At 33.5% G+C, this 27159-nt stretch overlaps 3 protein-coding genes across 4 annotated transcripts; 2 read left to right on the top strand and 1 right to left on the bottom strand.

Moving 5' to 3' along the window:
- Positions 1 to 578: 578 nt before the first annotated feature.
- On the bottom strand, positions 579 to 5843 carry LOC105333379 (N-acetylglucosamine-6-sulfatase). 2 transcript variants are annotated; one of them, XM_034451495.2, is made up of 12 exons: positions 5695 to 5843; positions 4731 to 4790; positions 4434 to 4637; positions 4062 to 4127; positions 3694 to 3828; positions 2971 to 3141; positions 2753 to 2835; positions 2179 to 2297; positions 1993 to 2096; positions 1298 to 1510; positions 1032 to 1163; positions 579 to 864 (listed from the first exon to the last, which is right to left on the bottom strand). In XM_034451495.2, exons 1-12 carry the CDS (start codon positions 5833 to 5835, stop codon positions 721 to 723), a joined length of 1572 nt encoding a protein of 523 aa, XP_034307386.2. In that variant the 5' UTR covers positions 5836 to 5843; the 3' UTR covers positions 579 to 720. The 2 variants fall into 2 exon arrangements, with proteins under 2 accessions (XP_034307386.2, XP_011434613.3); XM_011436311.4 differs by having other exon boundaries at positions 3730 to 3828.
- A 448-nt stretch (positions 5844 to 6291) lies between these two features.
- LOC105333378 (uncharacterized) lies at positions 6292 to 24324 on the top strand. Its single transcript, XM_066085950.1, has 22 exons — positions 6292 to 6394; positions 6549 to 6754; positions 7610 to 7723; positions 8406 to 8470; positions 8659 to 8842; positions 9818 to 9948; positions 10672 to 10704; positions 10803 to 10890; positions 11739 to 11821; positions 12061 to 12135; positions 12385 to 12482; positions 12576 to 13490; positions 13897 to 14028; positions 14475 to 14501; positions 14662 to 14917; positions 15098 to 15209; positions 18749 to 19802; positions 19913 to 20030; positions 20325 to 20489; positions 20768 to 20881; positions 21099 to 21209; positions 24170 to 24324. Exons 2-22 carry the CDS (start codon positions 6677 to 6679, stop codon positions 24297 to 24299), a joined length of 4083 nt encoding a protein of 1360 aa, XP_065942022.1. The 5' UTR covers positions 6292 to 6394; positions 6549 to 6676; the 3' UTR covers positions 24300 to 24324.
- A 47-nt stretch (positions 24325 to 24371) lies between these two features.
- LOC136275850 (uncharacterized) lies at positions 24372 to 26895 on the top strand. Its single transcript, XM_066085951.1, has 6 exons — positions 24372 to 24943; positions 25221 to 25296; positions 25390 to 25458; positions 25708 to 25796; positions 26231 to 26307; positions 26682 to 26895. Exons 1-6 carry the CDS (start codon positions 24582 to 24584, stop codon positions 26735 to 26737), a joined length of 729 nt encoding a protein of 242 aa, XP_065942023.1. The 5' UTR covers positions 24372 to 24581; the 3' UTR covers positions 26738 to 26895.
- Positions 26896 to 27159: the final 264 nt, after the last annotated feature.

Here is a 27159-nt window from a genome sequence, read left to right as displayed (position 1 = left end):
CATAATTACCGTTATAAGATTTGGGAGTTTTTGTGTACTATCATATGCATACTTCATTTCGATGAAACATAATTTTGCCTTTTTTTCTTCCACTGTTGGTTTAACTTTAAAATCTTTGGGTTTTTCATGTAAAAAGTTGAGAAAAAAATCCTAGATATTCTTTGTTATTTTATACATGTACAACAATTCTGCGGACAAAACTTACACAACCATATACATATCCGACTAAAACTCACGCAATTTTTACTTAAATTTCATATTATTATCAATATGAATTGGGTGTCGGAAATTGCATGAAATAATGTACTGCTATTACAACCAAGGAAGCTTTACTAAGCATTTATTTGCCCTTCTCTTGAATCCACAACTTAATCCTGTCATGATGATGCAGTCGGCTTAATATTGATTTTTATAGATTTTTTAACGAACACTAAAGGAGGGATCTGCGCGGAGTGTCGAGGCGTATAGTTCCTTTCTTGTTTTATTGCAATTTCAATAACATAACTTAATTTTACGCTTCCTTTATTATACATGTATTTTATAACTGACATGTTATACAAATAATAAATGGAAACAAATACAATTTTTCTTATTTCTTTATTAAAAAATACAAAATATTGCACAGTGCACAGATTGTAAATAATCTAAAATATTTGTATATATTGACGAAATCTCTCTCTCTCTCTCTCTCTCTCTCTCTCTCTCTCTCTCTCTCTCTCATCATACATGACACGATTCTCCACTACACATTTCCATATGTTCTATTAAGTTCAAATAAACTTTCTTTTTGTCTTCTGGCAAAGTGACGGCCAGATTCTTAAATTCATATGGATCCATATCTAAATTGTACATTTCTTGAAAATTCTATGAAAAAAGAAAAAAAAAACAAATTCAACTGTGGTTTTAAGTCCTGTATAAAGTCGTTTTCATCTTTACAAAAAAAAATCTGTGAAATAATTTTTTTTTTACACAATGAATTTTTTTTGCATAGTAGACAAATTTGCGTTTTTAGCATGCGATGTCATGGTTACCTGGTTGTCTTTGAATAGGCAATATTTGACACGGCGGCCCGGCTGACTTGGTGAGACTGCAGACTCTCGCTTAATCACACAGGAGTACGTATTATTCCAAGAATCTTCGCATACACAATGATTATTACAGTTCTGTATGAAGTAAAATGTTAAAAACAAATGTTTATATTATATATATTTAATAGTAAATGAAGACTTTATGTATCTGCTTAAATTTTCAATCAGATGATCATTTGGAAGAACACTTTTCCCGATTTCAACCATACCGCCATATTTTGTCGTCTGAATTGCGGACATCCGGGTGTATTCTCGTGGTATTCTCCCTGATGTTCAACAAGAATGGTTGACCGGCCCCAGGTTTGATTGGAGGCAGAGGAAAAGAATGGGGCCAAAGACAGTCCGTCCATCTGCCCCGGGGTTGAAGGAAGACCAGCCATCTCTAAGAATGTCGGTGCTAAATCTATGTTCATAACCTGCTCCTGTTATTTAATAAACATCGTTATTAATACTCATGTTGTAAACAGTTTTTTTTCCCTATATCAATTATCCCATAAACAGAAAGTTGGGTGGTCTGCCCTTTAGAGGACGTGAGTAATGTAATCGATTTGATTGATTTCTCTCTATATTAACCAAGTATTGTATCTGCATCAAGCATGCATGAATTAATCGATTTGATTGATTTCCCTCTATAACAATGCATTGTCCGAATGAACAAAGCTCTCTTCCTTTCAAGTTCTTTTAGTGATCTTTAGCTTTAAAAATTTTGAGAAATGATAATGGATAATTTTTTCAACATTCATGTACACGTAACACAGTCCTTTCATACGTGATAGAAAAAAAATCAATCAACTTAAAAAAAACCCAACTTAAAACCCCTAAAATGGAAGTTGACAGAGGCTTCATTGACTACATGGGGAGTGGTCATAGTTGAGTTAAGAATGAACCGGCAGTACAGTAATACCTTCACCACCCGGCCGGCTGTGACGTTTGGTCCTCGGATCATTAGTGGCACACGGACGTCGAACTCGTATAGCTGACGCTTGTCGGAGGGCATAGAAAACTGGCCTGTGTAGAGAGATATCGCTGTCAAATGTCACGTATTTCAACGTAACGAAGGAGCCTCATGCAGACAACAGTTAATGCTCACCTAAATGGAACCCATTGTCGGAAGAAAATACAATGTATGTGTTTTCCAAGAGGTTTTTCGTTTGGAGAATATTGACGATGTTCTCCATCATATCGTCAACAGAGAGCAGCGTTCTCCACCTTTAATAGTTATTAACACAAGCATTAAATAATTAAGACCATTTCAGAGCGTCCAAATACACACAGCTTTTAAAGTCCAACGGATGGGGTAATTTGAAAAAAAAAATGCAACAAAACATTGGGAAAAGTGGGCCGACTGGATGGAGGGATTTCATGCCACAACAACGCAACAATTGATGCGCACGTTACATACATGTATTATGTATGCTGTGAAACAGCACTATATCGTTTTATGTTGCAGTGTGATGGCGTTTTGTTTGATAGTGTTATATATATGTCGATTTTCCCGATGGACGTATTCGTATAACAACATACCTTAACACTACCCAACACATCTGAAAATCTAGTTTGACTTCACACTTCGGTCATACATAAAATGCTACATGTATGTACTTTGTTCCAATGCAAATATATGATTTTTTTTTTTAATTCATGTCATCAAAAGACGTCCCTACCTGTTTCTAAACACTTGGTCTTCCGACTTGACCGTGTCGTTGGGTAGCGGTGTTATTGCTTGTTGTATTAACCAGTGCTTGTCCTAAAAACATATGCATTTTAATAAGTTTATAAGTAATAAAAAACGTCTAGAACGCATCGTCTGAGCTCATAATATCCAAGTTAGGACACATTATATGGATCGTGAGTTTTAATAAATCCTAAAGCTCTGGCCTACATGACCGTGTTTATTATAACTCCCGTCCCGTGGGGCTGTCTTGTTGGGGAAGTTGTTCTGGTATTTGGGGGCGGGGGTGAACGGACCGTGACAAGCAGGGGTGGACAACATCATGAAGAAAGGGGCGGAGTCCGAGTTCTGTAGACTCAGAAATGATGTGGCCCGTCTATTCTATAGAAGAAAAAATCATAGACAAATTTTATTTATTAAAGATAATTTTTTTATCATAACATTCAAACCCAGTACAATCAATCAAAATGCATACATGTAAACTGAAACTGCAGTATTCCCCCATTATAGAATATGACATATAATTCAATGCACAATACGGTTATCATATACATACACAAATTACGGAATCAAGTACACATTAAGCAAACTTTGATATCAAGATACAATGTATATCACGGTAGGATAGAGTAATTGTTCTACTATCTGAGACAAATAAGAGATTTGTTGATGGTACATGTATAGACTTTTATTAGTACAATTATATCACGGTAGTCACAGATTACCGCGCGTTTCTGTGGCGTCACCTCCTCTTATAACAGCAAATAAGTATATATATGTTATAAAGTAAATTAAGAAATCCATATATCGATTTTAAATGTGTTTTTCTGATAGCCAGGTATAGGTATTTTTTTTCTATAAAATTCATCAAATTAAATGAAATAAAAGGTAAACTGGGACGGAGTGTAGGAGTGGCGGGGGTGACTGACTTACTATGACGTCGGTGAGTGGCGGGGGTGACTGACTTACTATGACGTCGGTGAGGTAGTCGGTCTTGGGGTCGTCCTTATGGACCTCCAGGGTACCGTTCACAGACAGGTGATAGTTGTAGTATTTAGAGTTCCCAACCTCATGAAACATTTAGTAAAGGAATGTAAATCATAGCAATGCATACATACATGTATATACACAGATAGAATGCAGTAGTTAAATATTATTGTTGGAAAACTCATTCAGTTGTGTAAACAATGATCTGCAATTTTTTGTAAGTTGTAAATATAACCAGACATTACAAACAAATTACAGACCAACAACTGATATAAATTACTACAGGAATGATTGACAGCTTTGTGTATACTCACCAGACCGATCCACCAATCCCAGCCCGGGGGTACGTGCTGCACCCCTCCCGCCATCGGTGTCCCATACTTAAACACATTGAATAAATTATTTCAGTCTGTACGTAACTTTACATGAATTATAAGTTATACAGTTAGTCTGTTCAACTAATTGGTTGCAAGCGTCTTATTTTAGATCAAAATTAACCCGTATACGTTCTTGTACTAGATTTTGAAGAAGTGCAAAATAAATTCATTTAGTTTATCTATATCGTTTAATTGTAGGCATAACATTCTGATTAGAAGTTGAGACTGAAAAAAATAGCAATGTGTACGGTGCATTGGCACCATTTCCTATGTTGGATCATTCTGAATCAGCGGCGAACTATTTCCCACCTGGTTTAGATATTTCCCGGCAAAAAAGGTGGAGTAGCCCTGGCCTTTGAGGTAGGTGGGGAATGCCTTGACTTCCTGTGTCCGTTGCCAATACGGACTGCTACAGTTTCCCGTCAGAGAATTGTTCACGGCGCCATTACTGTGGACATATTTCCCGGTCAAGATGCTTGACCGACTGGGACAGCAAAGGGGTGCACTAACGTACTGGGGGATTATAAAAACGTCAGTTAACATAAAATTCAGGATTTGTAATTATTAATTTGACGTCTCTCTTTAAAAATCTTGATAAATGTTTACCATATTTTCGAAGATTATCCCTTTGTCACCAACAAGATTCTTTGTTTTGGTCATTGGTGTCTAAATAAAAAGCATAAACTTAAAAAAAGCATAAACTTTCTCATTGAATAGTACCGTTAATTCATACCATACTTTTTTGTAGCGTATTTTTTTTTAATTGAACCATATATAACCGTACTTTTAAATAATTTATATATCTACTTCATTTCTTAACGGAGACTACAACCTTTTTTGTACAACGATTAGCTTTTATATGAAATTTCAAACATCTTATGGGCAAAAATATTTAAAACATACATGTAACTTATACATTAAAACTAATGTTAACAAAACAAGCTTCACTTCCATGTATCACTGAAGATGATATTTAGTAAGTTTGATGTATTTTTTCTAGATCCATAGATTTTCTCTACTTTGAACGATAAATATGATGCAAATTTTATAAATAAATCGTAATCCTATAATAACGTCATCTGTTCTTCTTACAATAAATTCAACTTGCAAATGTTACAAACATTTACTGCGAAAGAGAATAATTACATGTATAAACGTTTGATGGTGAAAGTCAATAATGTGTTTACTTTTTTATGTTATCTAGCTATAGTATACTGTATAGTGAAAGTTTTCATTGCAAAACAATATGATATGCATACATTATACAGCTGTAGATCGATATAGATGTTAACAAGAAATGGTCATGGTTTTTTCTTGTTTTCGGTCTATGTAAACAGGTAAAATGCATAAATTAATTAACATTGAACATTTAACGTTATATCTTTAGTCATGACATGTACATATTGTTGCATACATGTACATTGCAATCTTAGATAAAATAGAATGAAACACTGGTAAGGTTTTTTTTTTCTTAGATATTAATAATTTGACTATGTGATGTGTGTGCTTTATGAAAATCATTTACTGCATATACATGTATGGAAACGATAATAGATGTACTGTAACGAACCTGTCCCCCAAGCTTAACATCTTGGTCATCAGTCAACAGAAACACAATGTTTGGTTTTCTGTACTTTGTTGAAACTACAGGAATAAATAAAGTTAGAACTGTAATCCAAAGGATTCTGATTCTGAACACGTAAGGGGCCATTTTGTCCAGTCACATGATCAACTTGTTTGAGTTGAACTGAATTGGGAACTATCTCAAAGGTGTTTAAAAATGCCATCTTATTTTTTATCATATGTATTGTTGTTTTGTTTTTTATTTTTAACCCCAGTATTAATAAAATAAATTTCAAAGGTTTAAGTGATATACAAGCAATTTACTCAACATGTCATTTCTTCTTGCACGTTTCATTTTATTTTTAATTTTTATATTTTGAGATGATCAACTATAATCGTTGCATAAAAAGGTAGTTTGTACCTTTTGTATATAGGAGGGGAACTGAAGAAATAGACGATAAACAGTGACAAAAATGAATAATTATTAACAATTATTTTTATTCATTTTATTCAAGTTTTTTTCAAAATATTTGTAACCCCCCGTTTAGTGAAATCGATGACGAAATTACAATATGAATAAAATACGTACAACTTACTTAATAATCCAACGTCTGGTCATATGACAAGAAGGTGGTGTTGTGATTTCAGTGCAAAAATAGAAACTTGGCCTGCAGTGATATCACCATACTTAAAAATTCGTCAACGAGGTGAATACATACAAGGATACGTGAAACTTAAAAATTATGTCTTTTATTTTTTTAAATGTTAAAACCTGTTGAATCCCCCAAAGAGTTTGGTTTTATCCGCTGGTTAACGGTGGTTAACGCCGTTAATGTTTACTTTTCTTTATTTTATTTCAAGGATACTGTTAAAATATGAAATAAAGGACAAGATGGGGACGAATAAACCAGTTAATGGAATAACCTGAAAACTTCTGGTCAAAGAAGTCGATATGGATACTGAAACAGGAGCATCCAGCATCTGAAGGAATGACAGACTATCTCCTTGTGGAGCCATCCTCCTTGGAGGATTTAAAGGCTCCCTTACGGGGATCTGCTAGGCTAAAGGTAATGCCAAAGCTGTAAGAAGTTACATATTCTCTATAATTATTATATGAATGATATGTTGATGTTTTATTTTGTTTGGACGTACACAAATTACTAAAAAAGCTAATGATAATCAAACTGTGTCTAATCCTAAAAACTATATCATTTTTACTAGGGATAGAATGCTTTCTATTTATGTAATGATTAGTGCATTAGATTTATTTTTGCTGTAGAATCTAAAATGTTAACTTTCCATTTTTCTCCTCATCCTTGGAAGTAGGTGAACACATGGTATGCTCACAAAATAAAAAAAATTTAATCTTCCTTGTACTTTTAATTAAACAATTTTTGCTAGTGTTTTCAAGTATGTGTATCAGTTCACAGGCCAAATTAGTAAAATTAAACGAATATTTATGACCTTTGAATTTCCTTCTCAAGATTTATTTCCTCTGCATTTTTGCCAGAAAGATATACAACTCCTTAAATAGTTTAAGATAATGCATTTATAGGAATGGTACAAAAGCAAAACAACTTTGCTTATCAATTATCAAAATTGCTTTGATTTTCAATTTTACTACCCAAACCAGTTTTATTAAACATGGACCTAGCTCAGATCCAGACTGAGAGGTTATCTAAAGATTAATTGTAATACATGTACATGTAGTAGCACATGAAGTCTACATTTTTTAATTAAAGTAAACTTTTTAATATAGATTGATATTAAGTACCGGTACATTTGTAAAAAAAAAAAAAAAAAGACAATTTCATGTTGCCAGTTTTTACTTGTGATAATAACCAACAGTAAAGAGTTCTTTTTGCTGCATTTTGATTTCAGTCAATGAGTTGAGAGGTATATATTTTTATCTCTATTTCCAGTACACCTGCTTTGATGTGTCCAGTCGCTACATCGCTGTGGGGAGTAATACTGGCTCTGTTTACATCTTTGACAAGAACAGCCTGCGACATCTCCAGGTTGTCTTCACCGAAGAGGTAAAAGTCAAGCACCTGTTGTCTGACTGGCTAAACTTGTACAGTAATTCAGTCATCTTTCAGAATGATTGTTTCTTGTCAACATGACTTTACATGCACTCAAAGTGGCATGGATTTTGTTCTTGAATATACATGTAAAAAGTCATTTAACATGATATAGACATGGAACAAATCTAAAAATGATAAAATGAAATGTTCTGAACCCCTACCGCTTATCAGAGGATAATTCAGACAGTGACACACAGTAGCAGAATTAGAGCATCTAATAATCAAGACTATTAAAGATAAGTACGGAGTGTTTAAAGTAGCTGTAGTTTTATTGCAGCACATAGTCTAGAGTATATGAGGAAGTTTTGCAACTACAGTGAACAGTGTAGTACTGTATAGCAGGTTATTTTCATGGGTTTAGAATTTCACCATTTTAAGAGTTTATGATAAACATGTACATTATATTTTGGTGGATATAATTTTAAGAATTTCAAAATGCATGTATATTACTATACAATTACACAATTACATTTACTGTCACATCTGGATTACTTCAAATTTGGCTTGGAATTTACCAGAAAATTAGCATCAAGCTAAATAATGTACATACAGCATGTACATTATAACAAAGCATTTGTCATGTTCATTATGAATAATAGACTTAATTGTGTAAATTGTTCTCTCTTATCTGCAGGAACCTTCTTCAGTTAATAATGTGAAACTGTGTGCATCAAACAAAACAGTGGCCTTCTCCATGATGTATGTATTGATATTAGATTTGACATCCTTGTTGATACAGAGGCTGCATGGCCTTGTTTACGTTCTCAATATACTACATATGTAAATATTTGTGTTCAAATTACTTATAGATGTTTTATTTTCTACGGGTCAGCCAAAGTAAAATTCAATCTTCAAAATAATAATTATGCTCCATGATTTTATACCAGAAATGGCCTTGTCCAAGTGATGGAGCTGAATATTGACAAGAGACAGAAACCTGAGAGGCTGCGGTCAGTGAGCAACCACCTACACCGGACAGTCAGCTGTATTCACTGGGACCCATCAGGGCAGAAGCTGTATACTGCAGATAATATAGGCAATGTTGTAGTCGCCAACATCCCGTCCTCAAAGGTAACCACTGGAAATGCGATCAGATTGAATAACTGATTCAGCAATAACTTTGTGAAATGTGTAAAATTCTGAAGCATTTTTCTAATAATTTCAACTTAATAACCACTCTGATTAAAGATAGAATCAATGGTAGCTAAGACACAGTGTCGATCAGACCCAGCCTAACAGAATGTAGACCCCTACTAAACCCTGGGTACTTTTGGGGTCTGCTTGGGATTTTACTTCGGGTTTACTAGAGCAGACACTAACTAGCCTAAGTTAACCCCAAGTATACCCAGAGTGGATATGAGAGTAAACCCTGATCAGAAGTAGACCACTAAAAGCAGACTCTTCATATGTATTTGGAATATACAAGGGGTAGGAATTACAGGGAGTAAGGTGGTAAGATAAAAGATGGGTCTAGTTCACACTTTAGTGCGTATATTGGACTCACGAAGCAAACCCCAAGTAAATCTAAAATAAATTCCGAGTGGACCCAAAGTTTACCCCATGTGGACGCGAATTTTCAAAAAGCAGACCCAGAGTAAACCCAAAGTAAACCCTTATGTAAACCCAGGATTTGATTGGAGTCTGCTCTGCTGTTATGTTGGGTCTGGTCGGTACTGTAATTTATGCTGGTCTCTGCATTTTTGTATGTATAAAGATCATAAGCAGTTTTCCCTATCATTTAACATTTTGGACACTTTTAATTAATTCAAAATTGAATCATTGTAGCCAATATATTTAATCTGGTCAGCCTGTGCATGTGTATAAAATTGCCACGCCAATAGGACTCAATATAGAATCACTGGTAACCTATAAATCTCAATAGTCTCTGAATATTTTTATTGTAGTAGAGAGTTATCTCCCTTGTACTGCTCTTTTATCATAGATGAAGAACTTGGTGCAGGTTCCTGTAGAAGTCATCCTGAATCTGTCCGTGCCTGTATTATTGTAGTAGAGAGTTATCTCCCTTGTACTGCTCTTTTATCGTAGATGAAGAACTTGGTGCAGGTTCCAGTTGAAGTTATCCTGAATTTGTCTGTGCCTGTCATACAGCTAGACTTCTACCAAGACAAGCTCCTTGTGTCCACTCGCACTGAGTGCTTCCTCTGTAACACAGCCAAGTAAGTCAGAATTCCTTTGTTTACTATAGCATTGAATCATGATTTTTTGAAGTATACACTCTCATAACTGCCGCGGTGTGTGCATACAAATTGAGTAACGCGCGTTAGCGCGTTATGAAAATTTGTATGCACACACCGCGGCAGTTATGAGAGTGTATACTTCAAAAAATCATGATTTAATGCTTATATTTACATTTTTTAACTTCTTGCCTTGTCTGCAAATGTGAACTATACCTTAAAATTCCAATCTTATCCTAAGGGTAAGTTAATATTAATGGAAGAGCCACAGTAACAGCCACGAGCGTGCACTTTGATTTTCGCTTGTGACGTTGCAGTTTACAGCGTTCAACGTTTGTGACGTTATAATAAAACTCGTCAATTTGACCTTTGACTACTTGTTGCATTTAGAGGCATTTGAAGATCACAGAATTTAATGGAAAAACACAGTAGAATGTAAATATATATAGTTACACTCTGATATGCAGGAAATACAAGCTTCCTGTTCTAAGAGTCCAGAAAAATGATAATTTGATATTTTTTTCTATATGGTCTTGAATGTCTGACCTTAATACTTTCATGCATACTCAAAATAAAAATTAACATGATTTCAAAAGTTTTAAACTTATATGCATAAATTTATTAGTTGACCATGAAATGCATAGATGGCAGTCATATATGAAAAATTTACAAGTATATTTATTGGCATACTAATTTACATTGCAGACATAACTATCTACAGATTGGAACAAAACCAAGGTAAATTTTTATACCTTTGAATTATTTTCACTCATATTGATAAGACTGCAATATCCCTATTATATTTTTTTTTACGTGATGATGTAATTATTTTATAGAGATGGTGTTTACGGAGCCTGTTTTCTACAAAGTGATAATACAGTGCCCATTTTGTACTGTGCCAGACCTGGATCTCGGCTATGGGAGGTATGTATTAAATAAATCAGATATTGTTAATCATTTTTTATATGCTTGAACATTCTAAACACCCAACTTTGGTAGACTTTTATTTTGCCCCAAATTAAGTCCTTATTAATACATGTAATGTTTTGGTGTACTAATCAGTTTCGTAAGTTCAGGAATTAGTAGAAATTATTATTTTCAGACTGAATAAATACATAGTTGTAAATATAAATAAATAAGACATCATCTGGCAAAATAAAAGTGAAGCTATGAAAGATGTTATAAGATCTTAAACTTTTTTTTACAAGACTAAGGAAAGAATTTGCTTGCACTCATGTAGAATTTTTGTCTGCTATCTTTGTATGGTAAACAGTCATTCCTGGGTACTGGTATTTAATTTCTTGTAATGACTTCATTTGTTGTGCGAAAATAGTTTAATCTCTAGATTATTTGAATTATAGAATTCGAAAAGCATACATGTACTTGTCAATGTTGGTCAAATAAGGAGACAGTTAAGTTATTTCCTTTTGTAAGGAAGAATTTTACGACAAGGTTCATTTTTTTTAGTTAATCATTTCCTGATGTTTTTCGTTTTTGTAAAGAAAACTATTAATGGCAAGAAATTTACATTATTTTGAATTGTTCAAGGTATGAAAATGGGCTGATTAGGATTTTGAGATTAATTTGCAGAAGTATTTAGGAAAAGATGAGAAAATCTTGGCCACTGCTCATTAATTAGCAGTACAAAATTGTTGCATGTGTTATATATATCCTTCAGCTAGAGAACTTGTGTACGGTATTATATACCACCCCCTCTCTTGTTTTTGGTTTCCTTGTACTGTATTAATGGCCTGATTTGATGTTTGTTTCAGGTAGATATTGAGGGCAATGTCCAACACACTCACCAGTTCAAACAACTGCTGGCCATTCCACCAGTTCATGTGCTGTCTATCAGGTATTTACAAATCAAAAGAAAAAAACTGTCAAAATTATTTTTTTCTGTACTTTTAATCAATCCGATTAACATTTTGTGGTCCTCATTAAAACTGGTGATCATGGTAAACAAGGTCTCGCAATTTTCTCAGGTTTTAAGTTTCCTGGTGCTGTGACAGTTTAAGAGTGTTAAGAGCTATTGCAATGAAAGAGGGTAAAGGAAGTATAATTGGTTAACCTTTGCAGTTTTATTTCATATAGAGATAACACATGGAGATTAGAAAAGAAGGAATTTCCTCCTCTGGGCATCAATTTTCCTGTTTTGAAATGTTTAAGGTAAGTAAGTTTATATAATGGGTGAATTATAGTGATGTTGGCATTTCTTGTCGTTGTGCAGATTTATATTTGTACAAACATTTTGTCAATATGAATTATATCCATAGTTATGTTAAATGTGCTGAATTAAAGAATGATGTTATTTAAATTACACTGAATCTTCTTTTAAAATGCAACTGTTGAAATAAAAGTCACTTTGATAAATCTCATTATCATCAGTGTTATCTTTGTGGTTTTGTTTGTTTGCAGTAATAAGTTTATATTGACATGGAACAAAACCAAATTAATCCTGCTCGACCCCCTACAAGAACAGCCAAAGGTCATACTATGGACGGAATTCCAAACAGGTGATACTTGGACTTCAGTATTCTCACTAAAGATGATATTCATTCTTACATTTCTTTATCAAATGTGTGAAAATAATTTTTTTTAACAAATAGATATATTGGAAGCTGGAATTCATGGAACAGAGATATACGTTTTCTTGACATCAGGAGAAATCCACAAATTGATATTGATGTCAGCCTCTCAGACAGTTTCTGTTTTGGTCAGTCGTAAATTGTGGGAGCTGGCGGCCCAGGTGTGTGGGACGTACAGCCAGTCAATCATGGCCAACCACGGTGGAAGACATTTGTCTCGGAAAATGTTAAAAGACCTTGTACAAAACATTCACAATGGCTGCCAATCAGAACACGAAGGAAAAGTGATGGAAATATTTGAAAAGATTTCTGCAGAAGCTGCTTCAAGCTCAGAGACTGAGGGGTCGGAATATAGTCGGAGTCGATCAAGTTCTGGAGCTTCCATAGTACGTCTGGATTCTGGAATCTATCAGATCAAAAATTCTAAGAGTTCTGCTTCTCTGGATTCCTGGAATGAGACGGGGTCTCAAGATGAAGTTGATTCCGGGACATCTTCTCCAGTAAAGTTACCATCTCGTACAAATGAAGTCATTGTGAACATTGTAGATGAGGATGAATTGGAGAAAGACTTAAATTCTAATGATAAATCAAAACAAGACCAAGAAAGATGTTTTGTGGATACTGAGAGTTCAGAACAGATGGAGAAAAATCAGGATATGCCAGTATGTACTATCAATGGTGGCCATGTAGAGGTTGAATCATCTGAAGTGGAGAATCATACTGAACTGAACAAAGAAAGCCTGAACCGCTTAATTAATTCGGATGACATATTTGCTGATGATGAAATTCTTATACCAAGGGGGTCTATTAAATTGGCAACAAAGAAACCCAAATTAAATGGTGATTTGAATGAGGACTCATTTGAACAAGCAAATTCTTCCCAGAATGGACTAGTTAAGGATGAGATTATTGACATAGTATCTGTTCAGGACCAAGGTAATAAAGTATTACATTTCATTAGACTGTCAAACTGTAGATTAACTTCATTTCCTTAAGGTTAGGAGTATGGGATTTAAAGCATTTGATCAAACTAAGTCTGAAGATCAGTAAATGTACAGAGCACGAGTTAATTACTCTAAGTGTTGATAATGTATGGTTTTGTTTGACATAAAAAATGAATTCCTTTGATATATTGTGTTTGACATTGAGGTATTTATTAGTGCACATATTATTTGAAACTAATGTATTTATATTTGTATTTGACAAAAATGAACATATTATCAGCTAGATTTGAGGTAACAGAAAATTTGTCTTTTAATTCAAAAGTTTGTTTAAAGCAAGAGAGAGGTCTCTGTCTTACTAGAGGGTCAAAGTCATTGAACCAGAAATTTGGTACTTACAGATATCATACCGCTCATTGTGAAAAATTCTGAATCAGACGGGCAGAAAAAGTCAAGCACTCGCAAAAAAGCAGTTACTGTGGACATTGATGGAAGAAAACCAAAGGATGAGAAACACAGACGAAGAAATTCAAGTAAAACATTAATTTTATTAACTTTATTAATTTTCTCTTATATTTGCAAATAATTCTAGAAAGTAATGTCTTTCTTTTCGCTTGCATTTTTATTTAAAATCAGTTCAATATAAAATCATCTACCGGTACAGGTATTAATTTTCTTATTAAAAAGAAAATTTTTTTTTTTTTCAAATATTGCTATATGATTATAGAATAGTATCACTTTTTAAATGATGCCATTACACCATTTTTAATATAAGACATGAATGATTGATTTTTAAAAAAGAAATTTTAATATCAATTAATACATGTATATCTATAACAATTAATAATTTCACAACTCAAAGAAAATTTTTAAGCATGTGACAGATTGATGTATTAGACTCAGAATTATATTATTTTCAGAAGGCATCACAAAAAATAAAATATACTGAAAAATTTAAGCATTTCCTTTAAATTTTCAGGGAGTAAATTAAAGGAGACAGATAGAGGTAATTGTGATTTCTTTCTTCAAAATATGACATGTAAATAGTGTTTATATAGTTTAATACTATCTTACCTGAATTTCAATTTACAAATTAGGCATAGATATCAACATATTGTACCTGTAACGTAACATGAATGTAATTTGAATTAGTGTCTGATTTACAGAGCACAAGAAGCAAGAATCTTCCCATTCCTCCAAAGAAATGATCTCAAATTCAGCACCCAATGAATATTTGAATAGCATTCCAGTCACCCAATCAAATTCTTTCCCTCTTAAAAGAACAGAGAGTTGCCCTGCGATGACAGAGAAACCCAGTCTGATCCAGCCTAATGCAGCAGAATTACCTTCACCTTCAGCGTCTCCTCTCAGTCAATCGTGGGAAGAACCCACCAAAATGACCTTGACCTCTGTCAAGGGCAGGTCAGTCAGTCATACCATGCTCAATTGTTGAACCTAATGTGAAAACTTGTTGTCTATTCATCTGATATTGCCCTACTCCAGTAAAAGTTACTTTATGTACATTTTATAAAAACACCCACAAATGAAGAGATTCTTTGTCATGCTAACCAGTAAATATGGCCAATGTGCTTTTTATTTCAGTTTACAGTCTAAGTTTGCTAACACTAAGAAGAAGTTCTTGGATACAATCAAAGAAAAGAAAAGAATTTCATCTTCCCCCAAAGATTCTAAAGAATCACGAGTTCAAATACAGGTAAGTTTGAGGTTTAAGTTTCGTCAGCATCTTGGATGTTATTTATCTATGGATCATTTTTTTCTATATTACATGTACATAAACAGACTATTGTGCCCCTACAGTGTGTAAATGGGTATGATCCACAGATCACAGGTCCAAATAATTCTGCTGACTGAGGTTTGTCTGTATGCCTTTCATTGACAGGGACATCATTCAGTTCCAGTTTCTCTCTGACTTTTAAAGCTCCCCAACATAGATAAAAAAACATGTTGTTTGTCAGTCAGTCAAAAAGGGCCTTTTAAGCTCACCGAGACGAAGTCGGGGGGAGCTTATGCTATACCCTTGGCGTCGGCGCCGGCGTCGGCGTCGGCGTCCGGACCTGGTTAAAGTTTTTGTTGCAGGTCCTGTATCTAACTTATTACTTGTCCTATCTTCACCAAACTTGCATGAATGATGCATCTGGACCTACTAATGGACTTGAGAGACTTGGATGCTGAATCTGGGCCATGAATTTCAGATGCTGGAGGAGGTTAAGGTGTTTGGAGCAGGTTAAAGTTTTTGTTGCAGGTGCCCTTTGATAGCCATTTCTAAGTTACTACTGGTCCAAACTTCACCAAACTTGCATAGATGGTGTGTCTTATGATACTGATGCACCTGACAGGCTTGAATGCTGAATCTGAGCCATAGGTTTCGGATGCTGGATGAGGTTAAGGTTTTTAGAGCTGGTTAAAGTTTTTGGAGCAGGTGCCCTCTGATGATTATATCTTACTTACTACTGGTCCTTACTTCACCAAACTTGCATGGATGGTGTGTCTTATGATACTTTTGCACCTGACAGGCTTGAATGCTGAATCTGAGCTGAAGGTTTCGGATGCTAGATGAAGTTAGGTTTTTCGAGCAGGTTAAAGTTTTTGTTGCAGGTGCCCTTTGATAGCCATTTCTAAGTTACTACGGGTCCCAACTTCACCAAACTTGCATAGATGGTGCGTCTTATGATACTGATGCACCTGACAGGCTTGAATGCTGAATCTGAGCCATAGGTTTCGGATGCTGGATGAGGTTAAGGTTTTAAGAGCTGGTTAAAGTTTTTAGAGCAGGTGCCCTCTGATGATCATATCTTAGTTATTACTGGTCCTAACTTTACCAAACTTACATGGATGGTGTGTCTTATGATACTGATGCACCTGACAGGCTTGAATGCTGAATCTGAGCCATAGGTTTCGGATGCTGGATGAGGTTTAGTTTTTTTGGAACAGGTCACATGTTTAATATATGTAGGTAATAGCACTATTTCAAACTTGCATATATGATCTAACTATAATATAAATGAATGGCAGAGGTAGCTTCAGATGCAGAGCCTGATCTCCATTATCAAGGATGCTAAAAAATATATCTTAGTTATTTCTGGTCCTAACTTCACCAAACTTGCAAGGATGGTGCGTCTTACGATACTGATGCACCTGACAGGCATGAATGCTGAATCTGAGCCATAGGTTTCGGATGCTGGATGAGGTTAAGGTTTTAAGAGCTGGTTAAAGTTTTTAGAGCAGGTGCCCTCTGATGATTATATCTTAGTTATTACTGGTCCTTACATCACCAAACTTGCAAGGATGATGCATCTCATGATACTGATGCATCTGACAGGCTTGAATGCTGAATCTGAGCCATAGGTTTCGGATGCTGGATGAGGTTTAGTTTTTTGGAACAGGTTACATGTTTTATAGATAATAGCTTGCATAATTGATTTAACTATAATATAAATGAATTGCAGAGGTAGCTTCAGATGCAGAGCCTGATCTCCATTATCAAGGATGCTAAAAATTCTCCTACCTCACTCAAACCTGCTTGATAGATGTGTTTGTTGTTAAATGATTTAACATGATTCCTATGATATAGTATTCTATGATATGATACACTATTGTTTTATATGATACAATGTAATATCATACATTATATTGTAAAAATTTATATGATATGATATGATATCAATTTTTTTGTACATTATTATATGATATTGTATTATGATATTGTTATGTATAGTATTGTATATTATTATACAATATTGTAGAATATGATATTGTATAATATATTATTTTATCGAATGATATTGTTTCATATTATATTGCAATATATGATATTGTATCATATGATACGATATTGTATATTATAATTATAGCATATCGTATGATACAATATTGTATAATATGATATTGGTTTATATAATATATTGTTATATAATACATGAAATTGTATTATATGATATTATAAGATATCATTTAATATGATATTGTATAATATGATATTGTATCATATGATATGATATTGTATAAAATGATATTGTATTATATAATATCGTACTGTATCAGATGATATTGTATCATATGATATGAAACAATGTTTTATCAAATTATATTGTATCATATGATACAATATTGTGTATTAAATATGATACAATATCATACAATACAAAATTATACTATATTATACAATATAATATCATATGTTACAATATTGTGATGTATTATGTGATATGATATAGTATCAAATAATGCTATATTGTATTTATATTAGATATTATGATATTGTATTATGTGATTAAATACAATAATGTATAACACGATACAATGTCATATTATATGTTACAAAATCATATTGCATCAATATTTATTACAGTATTATATTGTATTAAATGATATATATTGTAAGTATCATTGGATGCAATATCATATTTTATATTATTGTATTGATAAACATTGTATCTTATAATAATGTATGAAATGAACATAGGATTATCATACAATTTTGTTACATATGATATACGATATTGTGTCAAAACAGTATCCATGAATATCCAAGATCAATAACTATGATTTTCATATCATATGATAAAGGTGGTTTTAAAGGTGATGCCTCATAAAGTTGATGCCTCGTCTCGGTGAGCTTTGTAATCTGTGATTACCTATGTTTATACCTATCAGAAGTCAAGGTTGTGATATATTTGATTCAACATTACCATCTGACTCTATACCTGCCCATTTAACTTTCATGTCTGATCCATAACTTTTGAAAGAATTCAGAACACCAATGGCTCATGCTTCCACAAATGTTGTTTGTGACCTGAGGGTGTAAAATAATCTTCAACTGAGGTCATTTGAACAAAATCAATGTTACATCATCATCAACATTTACCAAAAGATGACCCAAATAATGTAATCATAAAATCCATCTTGAACAGCTTTAACTTATATTTGCACTGACAGAGCAAGGAGTAGGGAAATCTTATGTTAATTTTCCTTCCTTGCTTTTTAAAGTGACTTTGGATGAAATTCCATTTCAAATAGAGCCCAAGGTTTGTGATAAGGGTATTAATTTTCACTGCATAAAGGGTATTTGATACTTGATGCATATATATGCTAATAACTGAACTAGCCTATTATAAAGTAGCTATTTTTATTTTCACAGAAAACAAAATCAATTTGACATTGTCTTCTTAGTATGTTCATATAGGGAAATTTTTTTTGTCATTTATCATATTATGTTTTTTCTGTTTGATTAAGGTAACTTCCTGTATACCTGAAGAACAAGAATTGAAACAAGACATTCCTCTTTCTGATCCAGTGCAAGAATCACCCATATTGGGCCTCAATGAGTTTATCCAGAAATCTGTCAAAACTAGGGCAAAGCTGCAGGACTTTTCTGTCATGCTTAATCCTGATGCATTGTGGGAGACACTTGCTGATTGGATGATTTCTCTGAATACTGTGATGAAGAATTTAAATACTCAGAAATATTTGAAGGTGCTACAAAGTAAACATTCAGAGAGATGTAGGCTAAGGCTGGTTACCGAGTCTTCAAAAGAGGAGAATAAAAGTGATGTTATGGAAGATGTTCAGACAGCTCTGGATGATACAGAGAAAGACAAGGAAGTAATGGATACAGAATGTGAACAACCATCAAGTCCTATGTTAGAGCTCAGTGATTTTGAGAAGCTTAGTGTTCAAGATTTCTGTAATGTAGAAGATCCTCTCCAGCTATCTAGTGAAATGTTTACTCTTGTGAAAGATTTGACTAGACAGTGTTTTAACTCCCGATGTTTCAATAATATAGTTGGTTCTATTGAACCTGATCTTGGTGCTATTTCTTTCTGTGATATCTGTCCAAACTGTTACCAGACAAATGAAACAAACAATGCTTCTGTGTTTAATACCTCTGTGAGATTAAGTGGAGAACATACGAAAACAGATGTGTTTGGTAACCCTGGTGACAAAGGAGAAGGCATTAGCGGCTCAAGTGTTCTTGAGTCTGTAGTCAATACTCAGGGACCCTGCAAAAGTACTGTAAATGAAAACTTAAGTGTTTGTGATACTGAAGAAAATAATTTCTTAGATAGTTCACATTGTGAAATTTTAGAACATGGCATATCAAACATAAGGTCTTTAGGAATGAATGGAGTGATGGCACTCAATACTAGTGATATAGCAGCATTTGTCAGGTGCTATTTCTTCTTACTGGACAAAATTGATTTGATACAAATCGTATACTCAAGAGGGAGTACTATGTCACAAGACGATAAGTTCCAAGTGTGGACAGCTTGGATGCAGAGTCTGCAAGGTTAATATTGTATGCTAATGTTTAATCCTTATGCAATTCAAGATGTATTGCATTTATTGCAATGCATATCAACTTATCTAGAAAGGTATTATGATTTATTTATTTTTCAGTCAAGAATGAAGCGGACAGTTCCTTGTTAGCACTAGATAAGAAGAGTAAAGATGAAGCCATTAGCATGTTGGAGTTGAGTAGACATGACCAACAGAGGGCGTTGTTTTCTGTTTACAAGTAGGTTTTAATGAAATCACTTAAATCAAGAAATGAGGTTAGAAAGAGTTACTGATAAATTGGACACTGCACTTAGTTATAGATATATGGAAGGTTTTACTGTTGAACATGTTGAATGTCACAGATGATAAATTTTATTTAAAAAACACTGTGAAATAAAAATGTGCCCATTTCTGGTATTCACCTTTGGCCTTTTGACAGATGTGGTGCATGTAGAAGAAATTGAGTTTAAATGTTTTCAATATGGCAGTATTTTGATATGAGCTCATAATTTCACTGATTTTAATATTTTAGATTGTTCAAGAGGTTTCCAGTGGAGACTGTCTCCTTCTGTGTAAAATGTGACCATCTCCAGCCAGTAGATATCATATTTTTATGTCAACACTACCAACAAGATGAGACCGTCCTTCTGGATCAGTACATGTGTGGGAGATTTGTAGAGCTTCAGTCATCTAGAAGGTCATTAGTCATTCATTAACTATATGTAACATACATGTATCAGTGTACCTTTTTGTAGACAAAATTTTAAGACTAGTTATTCAGCAAAAGGGCTTAAAACTAACTTGTTTAAGATCATTAAAAACAGTAAAATCATGATGGTTATTGTCTTTAAACTTGTCATTTTAGTCATGCATTGTGAAAAAGTTATTGATACAAAAAATCTTTTCAGTTTCATATTGTAATGAAATTTAAAAGTACAGTGCAGTTAGTGACAATATTGTTTTTCCATTTTGCAGGTTGCTCAAAAGTAACTTGATAATGGAGGAGAGAGTGGCACTGACCTGGCTTCGTACATTACTGGGGAAGACTGTGATATCTAAGCAGCTCAAGGATGAAGATGGCAACCCCTGGTATGACAGGCAATTTGTTGTTCATGCCATCAATTGGGTATTTTTGGTCCCAAAACAAGGGTTTAAAAAGTATTTGTTTCTCAGTTATTTTATCTTATATATTTTGATATGATATATATTTGAAAGGATTAATTTTGAATTACTGAGTATTAAAAGTTTAACAATTTTAGCCAAAGCTGATATTTAGATGTATTACATTAATCCTTCTCTAACACAGGCTGTCTAGCCATTGTGTGCCTTGGGAAGACAGGGATAAAGTAGACTTTATTCTACTCAACATCAGTGAGGATCACAGAGAAAAATGTTTTAGCATGTGTACAGAGTCAGGGTAGGTAACTCTTGGTGTTTTCTATTTCGTACACCAGGGTTTTAGTAAGAGCAACTCTAGTTTTGTGTTCTCTATGTAAATTTCATAAATGTTGCAGAGTTTGACTACTTAAAGTGCATGATATTAGAACCTTATTTCACAAATTCTATTAAAGATGGAGAAATTTGATTGAATTGGAAATGAAATGTATGAATTTTTAGTAACAGTAATGATATTTATTTACTGGTAGTAAAATAGATGTGTTGTAGTATGAATGTAATTAGTTGCTGTTTTTAATGCATGTAAAAATCATTTATCAAAATGGATGAATAATACATTATGTATTAGGATTTTTAAAAAAAAATGCCTCTAAATACAATGATTAGACAAATATACCATTTGTAGAATGTGATTGTTTTCAAGGGGAATAACTCTTGTTATTCTTCTCTCAATCGCAACTTCTCGGGCCTTTCCGGCAAGCTCGGAAAAACACCTCGAATGTATTACATAGGCGTCCATGACAACCCCCCTTTTTATGGCGTCGAGCGAAGCTCGAAAGCCATCTAGGGATCGTACGTCCGGAAGTTACATTTTTAGGAGCCAAACAACTCAAATGAGTGCAAAGTTTTCGTATGTATTTCAAGAAAAATAGATGACATACTTCAATTTCGAGCAGAACTGTACGTCAACAAAACAAGTTTGCAGATTCGAAATGGTTGCCGTCTTTAAAAATGTTCACATTTTATTGAAAACAATATGTCTCGGTTTCAGCGGATGAATACACTAGCACCGAGACACATGCGATAGCTGGGCTTACATACTCAATTTGGTTATGAAATGTACTAGCCTGCAAAATAGATGATTTTGTATCCATATCGAAAATTGACAATGCACAAATGTTTGATCTTATTGAAACAAAACTTCCTAATCGAGCGATAAGTACATCTACATAAACCAACTAATGAACTACTTTCACTTTGTAAACAACGTGAATGGGTGCTTTCTTTTATCTACCCCCGATCTTTTCGGCCCGTGTCATTTGGATCCTTGTGAATTTTAGATGAAATTGATAATAAGAGACAGAGTGGTTATCAGCAGTATACAATATATAGAATTAAACACAATAATAATTTAAATATTTATTTCCATATAAATAGAGAAAAAAAATCTAAAAAATTTTTAACTCCTAAGATATTACTGTGGTTTCATCAATATTCGTTGAATACCAATTTTGGTGGATTTCGTTGTTAAGATAATCCACGAAATTAAATGTTCATTGAAGTTCAATTTCAACTAATAATTTGTATTATTTGGATCATTGGCCACGAAATTAAGTATCCTTGAAACTGTGGTTTTCAGAAAATCCACGAAAATTGATACCCACGAAAATTAATAAAACCACAGTACTATAAACTTAAATTTTCAATTGAAATTCAAAACTTTTTAAGAATTAGGTGAGCAAATTTGTAATGAATTGTAATTTTATTAGTTATGTGATAAATAACATTTTCTATTTTTTTTGAAAAAATTTTTTTTTGATAATTTATGGAAAACAAAATACCAGCTTTTGAACTTGGTCATTTTTTGGCAAAATATTGCATATAGGGTACCATCATTGTATGGATAAGTCCTCCTACAGTTTTCAAAATAGGAAGTTGTTCTTTTGCAGATCAATTAAACATATATCAGAGGTATGCATATTGCTAGGATTTTGATTTTCGATAATTTATGAAAATAATACCAGCTTTTGAACTTGGTCATTTTTTGGCAAAATATTGCATATAGGGTACCCTCATTGTACGGATAAGTCCTCCTACAGTTTTCAAAATAGGAAGTTGTTCTTTTGCAGATCAGTTATACATATATCAGAGGTATGCATATTGCTAGGATTTTGATTTTCGATAATTTATGAAAAAAATACCAGCTTTTGAACTTAGTCATTTTTTGACAAAATATTGCATATAGGGTACCCTCATTGTACGGATAAGTCCTCATACAGTTTTCAAAACAGGAAGTTGTTCTTTTGCAGATCAATTACACATATATCAGAGGTATGCATATTGTTAGGATTTTGATTTTCAATAATTTATGAAAAAAATACCAGCTTTTGAACTTAGTCATTTTTGGCAAAATATTGCATATAGGGTACCCTCATTGTACGGATAACTCCTCCTACAGTTCTCAAGATAGGAAATTTTTCTTTTGCAGATCAGTTATACATATATCAGAGGTGTGCTTATTGCTAGGAGTTTGGTTACTGATAATTTATGAAAAAAAATTGCTTGTATTTTGGTTACTGATAATTTATGAAAAAAATACCAGCTTTTGAAGTTAGTCAATTTTTAGCAAAATATTGCATATAGGGTTACCTCATTGTACGGATAACTATTCCTACAGTTTTATAGATAAAAAGTTGTTCTTTTGCAGATTAATTGTACATGTATCAGAGGTGTGAATATTTTTAGAATTTTTATTTCTGATTATTTATGAAAAAAATACCAGCTTTTGAACTTAGTCTTTTTTTAGCAAAATATTGCATATGAGGTACTTTATTTCACTGGATATGGGTTGACATGGATTATGGATACAGTTCAAATATAAAAAGAAAACCCAGTTAGCTGTCTCATTGACAGCTTTTCACTTGTTTAAAAAATTATTTAGGTTTTTACTCTTCAAATTAACTTTAACTCGACGCCATTGTGGCCCTTCAGGCCTTTGATTTTAAAACTTGAAATAAATAGAACACATTTTACAATCTGTTGAGATGTGAGCTATACTTCATTAAAGTAAACGATATACACTAAAATATAACACAGAAGCGACATACAAGACTGTCTAGCCGATACTTATTTTAATGGGAAGCGACTCCATTTTGTATAAAATTCTAACATCCGGTGATGTTAATACATTCAAGGTGTTTTTCCGAGCTTGCCGGAAAGGCCCGAGAAGTTGCGATTGATTCTTCTCTATTCCTTAAACAGTTATTGGAGAGGTTGTCTCATCTTATTGAAAAAGCAGCAAAAATGGAGAGAAATGGCCACCATGATATTCTGTCTTGGAGATCTTCAACTTTTCAGTGAAATGGGTAAAAATCTGAACCTTATCTTTTAATTGTGACAAGAACAGTACCAACAAATTAAATTTTTTTTTATAGATATACATGTACTGTGTAAATATTTTCATTATTGTAATTTCTTTGAAAATGTTCCAACAGATCTTCCAGAGACAATAAGTGACTGGAAATCCTTCGTAGAACAGTTTCAGTTGTATTCTGACAATCATCAAAAGAAGTATCATTCTAATGTTGAAAACAATAGCTATAGAAATCCAACAGCCCATGATAGTTCATTGATTCACAAAGAGGCGTCAGATAACCAATCAAGCTTCGAAAAGATGTCTGAATTGTTTGATTTGCATTCCCAGGTAAAAAATAGTGATATAAGTGTTCCAAATAAAGAAAGTTCCTGCGGAGAACTTGAGAATATAACTTTTCATGAAAGAAAATCCAAATCACCAGAATCTTGTGGCCTAGAAACTGAAAGCTTAACACATAAGGAGACAACGGAGTTTTCAGATGGACCAGTGTGTGGTGGGGGGTGCATCTCCTTGAGTGAGGTGGCGTCTCTGATGCTCCATCACTTGGACGAGTCGGTCTGTGTGGGGATTTGGACAGAGATGGAGGTCGCAGAGGGCTGCATTGACCAGTCAGTCTACCAGTCCAGTATTACTACAGCATTAAACCACAGACATCAAAGGTTAGACAGGGTCACTTCAGACACATATATAATTATTTATCAATATTTCTATTTTCTAATCGTTAAAGAGAGGTAGAGTCTAAAAATTCAAATTTACACCAGATTTTGGATTTTTTTTTTTATAAAACACGTTAATAACTGCATTTTGGAGTTGCAGAAAAACTGTAAAAATTATTATATATGCATGCATGCATTTTAAATTAGTATGTATTGAATTTTTTAATTGTTGAAGAAAAACATGACTGTTATGATACAGATTAACTTTTTGCCTTTGTAGAAATGTGATGCACAATCTTCTAGAAAAAATTGACTCATATTTGTGGGCCAAGAAACCGAACACACTTATGCCTGAGGTTGGTACATGCATACATCTACAAGATTTGATTAAATTCATTAAAATAGGTTTCAAATCATATGATGTTTAACTGGATACATTTGGTTTGTAGTTACAGTATGCTGTGTCTGTAGAAAGGAAAACCAGAGGTTCATGCAAAGAAAGAACCAACGAGCAATTGGTAAGTTTTGAAAATTCATTCTTTAAAGATATAACAAGGAATTCTAGACAGGGCATTGTAAGTTAAAATGATGGATGTTGAAAATGACTAGATTTTGTAATGCGAGGTGCTCAACTTCATGTTTATTTAATGTTGAATAGGCAACTGCAAATCTTTTGCATTTTGTGTTTCACATTTAAACTGAAATATCAAGGCATAGACTGTGATTTCTTTTGGTGGTTCTTGAATTATCACTCCTTTATTTGGCAGATGACGCTGTTGTCAGAGAAGCCTGCTGATGGGAGAAGATACATGGAAGACTCGGAATGTCACTGGGGCATTACTACTAACATTCTCAAGTATGTGTCTCTCATGCAGGGTTTCTAAGGTATCAACCCAAAGCTCTGCAACTGTAGCCTCCTATAGTAATAATGTCTGATAATCAAATGATTTACCTATTTTATTTCAAATCAGATGAAACTCGAATATTGAAAGACCAATCTTGGACCAAGATTTTCAATTAAATGTCAATTTCAGATGATCTGCTAAAAGCTCCTTTTCATTCTTACATGTACATTGTATGTCTTTTTCTAAAAGCAGAGCCTTTTGATGTGGTGTCCATGTCTAGCTTAAGTAATCAATTTCCATAGTGTAGCATACGTGCTATTTATGGTTAAAATTCAGATAAACATTGATAACTTTATTTAGAAACTAAATTAGATTAGCCCCGCAGAAACCTGCACACTGACTGTAAATTGTTCCATAAACTACTGAAAACATTGTGTATTTTCAGATGTTGTCGAATGTGCAATATTTCCTTGTCGGAGAGTATTTCTCATGTAGAACCAGGAATTCTTGTGTTTGACTGTGGTAAGGAAATTCTGTATCTCATATATCTGTATTGTTACATTAGCACTATTTTAGTAAATATTACTGAGTTGCAAGAATATCCAGAAAATGTATAATATAGAACCAATGAGTACACTGTAAGAATCTATCAGTAAACTGTTAAAAAACAAAAAACAACAGAACTTTATTTGACAACGATTGATAAGCAAGTTCTACAACTTATTTTAATATCTCTCGTTGGCACGGATGTTAGCGCGTGGGGGTCATTGGTGTAGTAAGAAGCCTGAGTACTCTGAGAGAACCCACGTATCCAAGTGGGGACCGCCATACCCTATCATATACAACCACTGTAATCCCAAGTTGTTGCTTTAATAACATACCATTTTTATTTTTAGGTCATGGATTTCACAAGTACTGTTGCCAGGGCAGAGTATGTCAACTGTGTTCATAAACTTCCAGAAATTAAATTTTTGTATTCCCTCATGTATGAATAGCAAAATGAAATGTACACTTATAATTTATTTTGATCATTTACATGTCATTCCAATTATTAAATAAATTGCAAAACAGCAAACATGTTTATGATATTAGATATGAATTTAAAAAAACTTTTTTTTTCTAGGTATGTCACTTAAACGTTTATAATACCATTGGGGAATTATATGAATGAAATTCACCTTATATTTAAAAGGAAAAAAAATCATGGGTTCTTGAGTACAGGGCCGACCCCCCCAACCCCCAAACCCCTATTACATGTACACAGTAGACCCATTGGTCTTCTTTCATTAAATAATCCTTGTATGACTTATTTTTATATGATTTATACCTAATTAGGGCCCCGCAAGGATTTGCAGGTGCCCTATAGAAATCACT

The sequence above is a fragment of the Magallana gigas genome, chromosome 5, assembly GCF_963853765.1.
Source record: "Magallana gigas chromosome 5, xbMagGiga1.1, whole genome shotgun sequence".
In the NCBI taxonomy this organism is placed as follows: domain Eukaryota; kingdom Metazoa; phylum Mollusca; class Bivalvia; order Ostreida; family Ostreidae; genus Magallana; species Magallana gigas.
The sequence above is the reverse complement of the archived record's forward strand: the minus strand, read 5'-3'. Positions and strand labels throughout refer to the sequence as shown.